The sequence below is a fragment of the Mytilus californianus genome, unplaced genomic scaffold, assembly GCF_021869535.1.
Source record: "Mytilus californianus isolate M0D057914Y unplaced genomic scaffold, xbMytCali1.0.p SCAF_3, whole genome shotgun sequence".
Taxonomy (NCBI): Eukaryota; Metazoa; Mollusca; class Bivalvia; order Mytilida; family Mytilidae; genus Mytilus; species Mytilus californianus.
This window is the reverse complement of record NW_026262679.1, coordinates 103,109,816-103,121,570: the sequence shown is the minus strand read 5'-3', so window position 1 is coordinate 103,121,570 and position 11,755 is coordinate 103,109,816. Positions and strand designations below refer to the sequence as shown.

Below are 11,755 nucleotides of genomic sequence, written 5' to 3'. Positions count from 1 at the left end.
TACTGAAAGTCGCGTATTGCACAAAAAATCAATCAAAGGGCTACTCCAGTCCCATTTATACATATAAAGTAATTATAACATGTATATATAAAATTCGTAGGAATGAGAGACATCAAGTTTTGAAAAATAGGAAAAATGATGAAAATGTAAAATGAAATCAAAAATATAACTACTCTAGTATCGAGAAACCTATTTCAAAAAGATAGAAAATATATATATACACAACTTCTATTATCAAATTTTAATCACGTATATAGACGAAACAATTCGAAAAATGCAATACACAATTCCACAGGTACCATCATAATACAGACTTGAGCCTATTGAATGATTATTGTTTGTTTAAAGTTCAGTGGCAAATATTTCATGTATATTTAAGGAGAGACTGCCACTGAAAATGAGGTTATGTTGGATAAGGTAGAAAGTTTGCCTGCCTTTATCAAACAGTCAACCCACAGATTCTTCAAAGAGTTGCTGCAGTTAACGGAAAGTGCGTTGCACCTAGGACCGATAGATAGCTTGTATTAGTCCCAGGTCCCTCCCTACAGGAGGCATTGGATGTAACGTCCGCGGGGGATTCTAACCGGACATGGCTTTGTGTTTATACACGTCACAACCAAAAGAATAGCCACTTTAAGTACGGTGATTTCTATCGGATGTGGAAGTCCAGAGATTACCATTTATACCCTTATCAACCTGGGAACTGAAATCGGGAGACTAGCCTTTTAAGTAATGCCTTATGAGTCTACTCTTATAGCTGTAATTATATTTTTTTCTCGTCTGATTTCTTGTCACAAATATTATACAAAGTTTTGAATAGTGAATAGTACTGATATAAGTCTCACAATCTGTCAAGTTAGAACAGAATTATAGAATTTGACAAGACTAGGACGGTTATACGTTATTTTAGATTTGATTTGCAGCGGAAAAGAAATTTCAGCGAGGTGTGAGCTATTGCTCCGTTTGGAAGACTTTTCGCTAAGACAAAGACGAAGGACCGCATTAAAAGCGCCCCTTTGCTTTGAGTTTTGTCAAGAGCGTGAAGGTATTTATGCCACTCAGGCTCTGGACTTTATCGAATAAAGTGCAACCCCCCCAGCGGTTTATGTACGATTTAAGTTCAGCAAGCATCGTTGCATTAAACCCCGAGCATTTAACAGATAAAAATAAATCTACAGAGGTATATAAACAAAATACATCTGTAATAAGATGTGTGTAATGAGTGTATTCAGACTTTCAAAAAAGAACAGACTGGATCTAGAAGATTAGTTCGGTGTTTTTGTTTGGTGTTAACGAGAACACTTATGACTGACCTCATTGAAATAAATAATTACCTATACACACATATGTATGTCAACTGTGAACATACTAAGGGTTTTGGTTAATGTTGAGGCATCGCATACATGCACAAAGGATGACCAGTACTGTATTAACGCCTGGAAATATTGTTCGACCAGAAATCGATCAACAGAAAGTTACACAACTTTTACGGAGTCTTTATGGTCTGCATGTTTTACATATGAAAGAACTTAATAGTTATGATGATCGAAATTTTCACGTGCAAGTAACAAGAGAGAGTGTTAATCCTAACATTCAAAGTGTATCATCTAATGGATACGTTCTGAAAATACTCAATTCTTTGGATTCGGAATTTGAAGAAGCAATAGGTGAGTAAATTTTAGTGGCTCAGGAGCAAATCTATTGGCATATTTTCAGGGAACGTTCTTAATGATTCTGTCTTAAAAAAAGGGGTCCAGTCTAATTTTAGGCGATTTTTGCGTGGTAAAAAAATTCGAAGAAATGAATTTGATTCCAGGACCTCTGGGTCCGCCACTCAATGAAGCTTCTGTATTTTGCATTGAAAATAAATATCAGATGGATGCTAGCTTGAGTCTACCTACCTACCTACCTACCTATCCTCTTCGCTCCAGGTGGAGCATAAGGTAGCAACAATTAAGATTTCGCCATCCAGTTCTGTCTTTAGCCTTTGTTTCGGCTTCTCCCCATGTCATGCCAAGCTCCTTCAGTTCTGCTTCAATCGTTCGACGCCAGGTGGTTTTGGGTCTTCCTCTGAGTCTCTACCCCTGGGGTGTCCATCTAAGAGCTATCTTGGTAATATTGGATACGGGCATCATGAGAACATGCCCCAGCCATCTGAAGCGCCTCTGTTGTATTTCTCTGAGGATACATGTGGACTTAGTCATTTCAAGGAGATGTTCATTTGAAATACGGTTTGGCCAGAAGATATTGCAAGTCGCCTCAGACAATTGTGGTGGAAACTTGAGATCGATCTCATATCTGTTTTTGTTACTCTCCAGCATTCACTTCCATACAGAAGGACAAATTTAATATTACTGAGTCTAGAAGGTAAAATTCATATATTATTACTCATATCTCAGGTACATGACCGATTAATTGATAAATTGTTGCTTGCTTAACGTCTAGTGGCAAGTATTTGAATCCTGCATATTCAAGACTAGAACAAATTAACAATTAAAAGTATAGGTTACGCTCTGCAATGTTAGTCGACCGAGATGAGAGTATTGAAATTTCGACTGCCACTGGAAAACCAGGCTTTGTTGGATAGTGGTAGACATAAGTTGACTAGCAACAAGTCACATATGGACCCCTGAGAGAGAGAACGTAGTACTCGCTGTACAATTCCGATACATCTCGCATAGCCAAACGGACGCCAAACTTAAGCAAGGTTTCATTGCAGGACGGGAGATATCCACTGATTACCATACTTCTAAACCCAATCCTAATATCTTTAGGGTTCCGTATGAACGACTACATTCAATGTGTTGTACCTCTTTTTTTATTTCTTCATCCAAAAAATTCTGGGGATTACTTCGACGTGACATTTACTTGATCATATTTACACACTACAGTCCACATTTATATCCGCTTCTCTTAAACTCACAATAAGAATTTAATGAAAGTCCACCCTTTCTCATAATCTGTACCATATAATATCATTTTGCTCTCATTTTGGTTTTGATTCAAAATATTTTCGGGATTTCCCTTTGAAAATCATTGATTTTATCATTGCATTATCTGGGAGTCCCCATCGTGCACCTCCTATTTTGTTTTTCTTTGTAAATCATGGACTTTGCCATAGCTTAATCTCTTAAACCTTAATTAGAATTTATTGAAATTTTCTCAGAATATTCACATTGTGCTCTTATTTTTTTATCCAAGTATTCCTGGGATTAATTTAGCAAATCATGGACGTTGCGAGGAATGGAAAGAGGGTTATCATATCTTAAGTTTCACAGATGATATCTGATATGTTCCTTATGTCGTAACTACAATACCCTTCCCTTTTCACGAATGTGACTTACCGAATTAGACTATTTACCAGATTTGTAATAACATAAGCAACACGACGGGTGCCACATGTGGAGCAGGATCTGCTTACCCTTCCGGAGCACCTGAGATCACCCCCAGTTTTTGGTGGGGTTCTTGTTGCTTAGTCTTTAGTTTTCTATGTTGTGTCATCTGTACTATTATTTGTCTGTTTGTCTTTTTATTTTTGGCCATGGCGTTGTCAGTTTGTTTTCGATCTATGAGTTTGACTGTCCCTCTGGTATCTTTCGTCCCTCTTTTAAGCCTTGTTCGCAGTTTACTGTTAGTTTTAATTGGATAGCAGGGATTCATAAAGTTCAATTCTGATTTTGGTATAACAAGGAAGGGCCAGTTTCACCTGAATGTATTTCACTAGGACACTCAGAGCCAGGACCTTTTATATTCATAGTGTACAGTTTCTTGTGTGTACTTTGAAGTTCTGACAATTTGACATAATAGAACCATTAACCAAAATATATGATATGCTCAAAACTTGAATGATGGTAAATTTTGGCAAATTTTATGCAATTTCGCAAAAAGCCTAAAGAAGGACCGATTACCAAAACACATTTTGAAGTTAACGTATTTTGTCTTTCAGATACAAATTTATTTATTTTGTATAAGAATGCCCTTCAATGCAAAGTTTTATAAAAACAAGTCGCGATATTGCATCAGTATACAAATAAGGAGATGTGGTATGGTTGCCAATGAGACAACTATCCACCAAAGTTCAAATGAAATGGATGTGAGCAATTATAGGCAACCGTACTGCCTTCAACAATGAGGAAAAACTCATACTGTATAGTCGATTATAAAAGACCCCGACATGAAAAATGTAAAACAATTCAATTGAGAAAACTAACGGCCTAATTTATAACAAAACAAGTTACGAAGAACAAATATGACCGACATGAACCAGCGTCAAAACTGTTTTCAACAAAATAAATAGCGTGGAATTTATGGTTATGTATAAAACTATTGTAAAACTTTAGTGCATATTATTCACACTCGATGTTGATCAATTTCAAGATTTAAACGACTTTGTCATGTTGTGTTTTTTTTACCCTGTTAGTGAAAGAAATTCAGGGGAAGTTTGCCGTACTTCTTTTTTCTGTCATATCTATATAAAAGTTACATATTTATTTTTGCGTGAACCCCCTGAGGGTTTTTGATCATTTATACAGGTCTTTGGTAAGGTCCCTCTATGGATAGGCTTCCGCGTGGCATTGTATATTTCAACAATCAAAGTTTATTTGTAGATTGGAAAGTAAAACAATAAAGACTAGGTCGCAGTCAAAAAATCATTTATATGCTTGAACCTATTTGTCTTTTGACAAAACATGTGTGTTTTTAATAATAAGAATGTTTATTAAATATCAAGTATAATGATAACGCAATTATATAATTCATGCTTTGAGACGGTCCCTGTACGCGTTGTGTGTGTAGTATTTAATACAGCGTGCTGTTGTGCACTGTGACAATAAAACTGGGAATAGTTTATTGATATGTAATGTCCCAGAATAAACTGATTATTTCTGAATGTTTATCATTTGTTATTTGTATATCAATCATATATAGCATGGGAAAATGTCGGAAAGTATGAAGACAATTAAGAAAACGATATTTCTGTTATAAATATTTATCTTAGGTCGGAAACACAGTGGTCGGAAAGCAGAAAGATAATTAAACAAAAGGATTTTTTTGTCAAAAATATCTAATTTCATTAATAGATACTACCAGACCAAGAGAATATTCATTATTAAGTTTAAACTGAGACTGAATTTATTCTTAATAGAATACATTTAAAAATGTCAAATATACGTGCATTATGTCTCACAGGTTTGAACAGTCATTAACTTACATTTATGAAAATCATATGCAACGTATGAGCACCAATGAGCAGGGATGCGTACCCAAAGTTAGCTAAATATCTAAATTTTAAACGGTCGTGAAGGAAAAAAAACTTGCATGGTTCCAATTCACAAGAATTTTAAATCCCGTTGCATCCCACAAAAAACGTAATTAATATTTTACAATAATCATAACAATATTACTATGTTAATTATTTTATACTGTTTTAGTATGGATTTATAAGTCTCTGCTTATATTTTGTGTAGCAATATATTCAAATAGTGGAATGTTAGACTTTAAGAAGAGATTGCTTTGATAGATAAAATGTCCATCCGTAAATACTTGACGTTTGTGTTTATTGATATTATATTCTAAATTTTCGGAAAAAAATCATTAACAGGAATGTATGTTAATTATAAAATTTCAATTCTTTTTTTTGTTTGTTTGTTTTAATAGTTCAACCTTATAGCATCTTAAATATTTGCACTATGGTACGATTTTGAAAATTGCATTCACTGTGTTGACCAGCTATCCTACACGTCTTGTTTCATTCACATTATACATCACCCTGTTCACATGCACAATATCGGTTTGCGTTCACACAAATTCCGGATTAAATGGCAATGAATCCGGAGTCAAAACACTTGAGGTAGGTAGTTTGACATCCGAATTCAACTATTAGATTAATATATGTGATGACGCAAATGCGTATTCTTATCCAGAGTATCAGTGCGTATGCTTTCTATTTACTATTTCTTGCGCAAAAATACCACGTGCATGCATAAATATTAATTTCACTCGTGAATGTGAATTTTCGCTTTTCTTATCTAAATTCAGGACACGGAAGTAAGAGCTTGACATGTGACTTTCAAGCACGGTCATCATTACTCACGCCATTCTGACATCTACCATGATTACAGACAGCTTCAATAACGAGTTGAGAATAATTAAAGGCATACAGGAAACAAAATATGAAGATATGATAGATAAAATAAATGCATCCAGATTATAAAGCAAACTGAGTGCTTAAACTTATATTGCGATTGTTTTGTGCAATTTGCATTAGACATCCAGTTTGTAGAAACTTGGATTTGCAAAAGGGTTATGAAAAAATGATGTACACTCCCAAGTAATAAATAAAATAGTCGAGCCTTAAACTGTATATTCAATAGTAGCTGTATATATACACTTTTCTACATTGCTTTCAACTGATTTATACAAGAATCAACACACAATTACATATTTTTAATAAAGGTGTTTTAACATCGTCATTATCTTAATCTATTCACAGTCAAGTATTTCAATTCAAAAGCAAACAAAAATTCAGCAACAATTTTTTGGTGACCAGTCAGCGGTCTTGGGTTCACGTGTTGCTTTTCTTTTTTTTAAGAAAGCAACTTGTTTTCTTTGAGACTGCCAAATTTGTACATTTCGAGGAAACTACAACCTGTCTTATTTTGTGTTGATTAGATGAACACGCGGTGTTTTGGATGTATGAAACACAAGATCATACAAATGGACCAAAACGTCGCCAAGAACTTACATGACTTACTGGGCGTCTACAGCTACTAATTGTAACGAATTGATTCCCACTTCATTTCAGCCCGAGATTTTAGCCTAAGCTTTGCGTTTCTACAATCGAGGATCCCAGCTTACCTTACCATCCATGATAATAAAACTAAGACGGGACGGTTTGGAGCTTGGTGTCGATATAAGTCTATTGTTGAAGGCTGTATATGTTACCCTCTATATGTCTTTTGGTTATTTTCGTCTTTGGTTGCTGTCTTCTTAACGTATACCTCTATCTCTACTTGTTTATATCAATAGAATAATATAAATTCTCGGTTTCAGAAGCTCAGAATGTCCTTATTCATCACCTTGCCAACAAAGAAATCAACACGCCCAAACCATTGAAAAGCTTAGATGGCAGATTGATGTCAACAGAAATATTGGCAGGTATATCACAATGACGAGATTTGTTGGATTTTTTTTGTCATTCAAAAGGCACATAAACACATACCTTATAAAAAAACAAACAAGATGGTATCCTTAACCAAAGGCTGCTAATTGCAACTTTCAGACTTTCAACCAGGTTAACATTACTTTATTGGTCATTCTGAAAAATGTATATCGACATTCAAATTAAAGATATGACAAAAAATATATTCATTTATGATGTGTCTTTATATTTACTGATAAGTATCTGCTTCTTAAATTTGCGTACATTTTGTTTCATGACAAAAGTATATTTTTTCATGTTGCCTTCTAATCCCAGTTATTCCAAGGACCATTATTTTTGTTACACACCCTCACTATTTCAGGTGGAAGACATCATATTGTTCGACTGTTTGAGTACCTGCCTGGTCGTATTTTAGCAGGTTTATCATATACTAAAGATATTGCCTATGAAGTTGGACAGTTAACTGGAGAGCTGGACCAGTGCTGTTGTGTAAGTTTTCTTACATTATAAATATAAGAGGACGAGGTATGATTGCCAATGAGACAACTATCCACCAAAGTTCAAATAAAGTGGATGTAAGCAATTATAGATAACCGTACGGCCTTCAACAATGAGAAAAACCCATACCGTATAGTCTGCTATAAAAGGCCCCGACATGAAAAATATGAAACGATTCAGTTGAGAAAACTAACGGCCTAATTTATCACAAAACAGTTAACGAAAAACAAATATGACAGACATGAACCAACGACAACCACTGAACTACAGGCACATAAAGAATGTGGCGGGGTTAAACAACCCTCCCCTAACCTGGGACAGTGGTGTAACAGCACAAGATAAGAACAAACTACAAACATCAGTCGAAAAAGGCTTAACTCATCAGATCGATACAAAGCAGAAAAACATAAAAAAACCACAAAGAACATATAACAAACACAGGGCAACACAGAAAATATAATAATTCTTAGTAAAACCATAGAAGGGGGAAAATAAGATGACCTTAACTTGAATTTAAAGAAATAGAAAAAATGTAATGATAAAAAACTAATAGTAGACAGCTCTCTCACAAGCAAAAAATCCATATAAGGGCATACACTACAAGCACGGGGACACATTCTACAGCATCCATCATGTCAGTTGTACGTTTATATAGTTATTTATGATTGTTAACGATAGGAATGCTTGCAGCAGAAGCACACGAAGCTTTTACAATTTTTTTGTGAAGTAATTTTCAATGTCCAGAAACACGATTTTACTTTAGGTTTGAATGCTTAACCTTAAAAAAAAAAACGATTTGAAAGAAAAACTGTTTTATATATTTATATTTTTTTTTTTTAGCAATTCAATCGTATCTGTTATTAGCCTGTACAAGTAACAAGTTATTCCTCTAGAAAAAGAGCGTTTTATATAGATATAAGAAGATGTGGTATGAGTGCCAATGAGACAACTCTCCATCCAAGTCAAATTTATAAAAGTAAACCATTATAGGTCACAGTACGGTCTTCAACACGGAGCCTTGGCTCACACCGAACAGTAAGCTATAAAGGGCCCCCAAAATTACTAGTGTAAAACCATTCAAACGGGAAAACCAACGGTCTAATCTATATAAAAAACGAGAAACGAGAAACACTTATGAACCACATCAACAAACGACAACTACTGAACATCAGATTCCTGACTTAGGACAGGTGCAAATAAATGCAGCGGGTTTAAACGTTTTAATGGTACCAAACCTTCACCCTTTTTCTGAAACAATAGTGTAACATCACAACATAGAAATACACACTATAAAACCTACATTAAAACACAGTTTATTTATTTCAGGGCTGTTCTTTATTAGATTTTTTTAAATGTCTGGTAAATAAATAAAATTGAGAATGGAAATGGGAAATGTACATGTCAAAGAGACAACAACCCGACCAAAGAGCAGAAAACAGCCGAAGGCCACTAATGGGTCTTCAACACAGAGAGAAAATCCAGCACCCGGAGGCGGGCTTCAGTCGGCCCCTAAATAAAAAATGGACGTCACACTAAACTCCAAAACATATAAATGAACTAAAATTAAAAAACATGTATGTAATTGGAGATCTTAAACTGTTTGTTTTATAGAACTCCATTCAAATATGGGAAAGTTGTAACATTTTCATTTATTCAATTCTTAATAAAGAAAATACAATTTCATATATATTTTACTTTCGACTACTAACACAATTATTGAAAAAGCAACAAAGTTATGAATTGTGAAATTTATAAACAAAATAATTAAATATTTTTTTAGGGTCAAATTCAGATTTATTCCTTTTTTCACTTTGTCCACACCTCAGGTTCACACGAATTATAAACAACCACTACTAGGAGATGTTTAACGACCATGACTACCCATGAGGGAATTATAAACAGATTTGAGAATGAGTACAACCTCTATGAGGTTTGATATCAATCATTATACATATGTAACTGTAAGTCATTTGCTCTTTGTAGGATTTTCACCATGTAGGATTTGACAACCATAAAAGAATATGGAGCCTGACAGAAGTTCCTAAACTTCTTGAATTTCTTTCCTATATAGAAGATACTGAACAAAAGAATCTTGCCGGTGAAGTGATCGACGTGTTTGTTAAAAACGTTGTTCAGAATTATAGTAGTCTTAAAAAAGGTAGTTTTTTATTTCATTCCTACAAACCAAAGTTAATAAATTCCGTCTAGGAAAAAGTCTAAAGTTGTTGAAAATTAAATGTTTGCATTCATCGTAAAATGTTAAAATCAGAAATGGATATATTTGTTATTTAATAAAGATTTCATAACATTGTAAAATGTTAAAATCAGACATTAAAATTTGTGATATTTAACATGTTAACTTTTTTTTTCATTTCATTATTTTTATTTTTTAAATTTCATACTTTTCTTGAACTGTTTGCTTTGCTATCAATGTTGTACAATAATGATATTATGATTTCAGGCATCATTCACGGAGACGTTAATGAACAAAACATCCTAGTCCAACAGAATGATGACGGCGATTATCATGTGATAGGTATTATAGACTTCGGTGATGCTGCGTATTCCTGTTATGTATTTGAAGTGGCTATTGCCATGGTATACATCATGCTAGAAAGTGACATTTTAGATCCGATAATTGCAGGAGGATACACTTTGGCGGGGTTTCTAGCAAAATTTCTCATACCGGAAGCAGATCTGAATGTACTCAAGGAATGTATATGTGCAAGACTTGTTCAGAGTTTGATCATGGGCATTTATTCCACTGCAATGCATCCTGAAAATTCTGATTATGTTCTGAAGACTTCAAAAAAGGGTTGGAATATGCTGAAGTTGATATGGAACAAACCAGCTACGGAACTGAAAGAAACATGGAACAAGTGTTTTTAAACGAAAATGCAGACGGAATCAAAATTGGCAGAGATCAAATAACTATGTCGTCTTATCGTATTCTATGACATTTAGGGATATAATAAAAATGACAATATGTGATGATTTGTTAATGATTAAAAAGAACATGACAATTCCGTTATTTTTAACTAGTAAACAACATTGTAGAATCCCATTATTTTGCATTTTATTTCAATTCTACAGTTACTGAATGAAAAAGTTATGCTAATTCTGGGTATGGTCGTTTGTAAACAAAGAGTTTCAAATGATTTAAACATTGTACATAATGTATATATATATATGTTTTCAATTTAGACTTGTTTATATTTTTTCGTTTGGGCTTGTTTTATATTTGCCTTCGGGTTTATATAATCCGTTCATCCTATTTCGACTCTTCAAAATTCAAGTCTATCCTAATTTGAGGTAAATTATATGGCCTTCCAAATACCGTTTCGATTTCTAACATCACTGAAGAGACATTAATTGTCGAAATCCGGATATGGTGTACAAATTTTTGCACCTCATGTTTGCGGTATACCATCTTTTCCGCAAGTTTATTGTTTTCTGTTTGGTAATAAATTAATAATAAGATCTATTTTGTTACATCTTGTGGTCCGTTTATTTGGCAATCGCCAATGGCAGTCAGTAGTGATTCGGTACTGACATGATTTATAACACAACTCTTAAATTTGCCGATGATAAATTCAGCAATTAAGGTTCTAACTCTATCAGGTAAAGTTTACCGGAGATGGATTTTAGCTATTCTTTTTATGCCCTTTTTTGGTCATTTAGCTCTCAAATTACTTAGGTATTTTAACAACATTGGGCTTAACAGGGACAGTCTATACTTAAGTTAGTATAGATTGTCCCTGGACTTACTTTTTGTTTGTTTGAGCGTTCCTGATCAAGGTAAATCCATAAAAGTACAGTAACCGAGAAACTAATCAGGAAAACTTAACATTAATCAACAAAACATGAACATTTGGTCAAGGTCAAATGGAATTTGTTAGATAAACATGGACACCTTGTGTTGATTCTATAAACCGAAATCTTTTATCGTTTACTTATAAAGAAGCTGCATAAATGTTGGTGTGTGTCTCTACTTTTTGATTTGTATGTTGTTTGCTTAACGTCCAGTGGCAAATATTTCATGCATTTTCAGTATAATAGGTAGGTCCTGTATTATGGTGTCGAACTGGATGAGGGCGG

The 11,755-nt window shown here is 34.1% G+C and overlaps 1 protein-coding gene across 1 annotated transcript; it reads left to right on the top strand.

Annotated features, from left to right (window-relative positions):
* The first annotated feature begins 1,344 nt into the window (after positions 1 to 1,344).
* LOC127735613 (hydroxylysine kinase-like) lies at positions 1,345 to 10,851 on the top strand. Its single transcript, XM_052245842.1, has 5 exons — positions 1,345 to 1,667; positions 7,051 to 7,155; positions 7,521 to 7,648; positions 9,641 to 9,815; positions 10,119 to 10,851. The coding sequence occupies exons 1-5, from the start codon at positions 1,385 to 1,387 to the stop codon at positions 10,544 to 10,546; spliced, it is 1,119 nt and encodes a 372-aa protein (XP_052101802.1). The 5' UTR covers positions 1,345 to 1,384; the 3' UTR covers positions 10,547 to 10,851.
* The last annotated feature ends 904 nt before the right edge of the window (positions 10,852 to 11,755 follow it).

Excerpts from the sequence above, each read along its gene's own strand:
- LOC127735613 (XM_052245842.1), top strand. The coding sequence starts at position 1,385 with ATGTTGAGGCATCGCATACATGCACAAAGGATGACCAGTACTGTATTA. Across the intron at positions 7,156-7,520 it reads GTCAACAGAAATATTGGCAG|GTGGAAGACATCATATTGTT; the intron begins GTATATCACAAT and ends TCACTATTTCAG. Across the intron at positions 7,649-9,640 it reads AGCTGGACCAGTGCTGTTGT|GATTTTCACCATGTAGGATT; the intron begins GTAAGTTTTCTT and ends TGCTCTTTGTAG.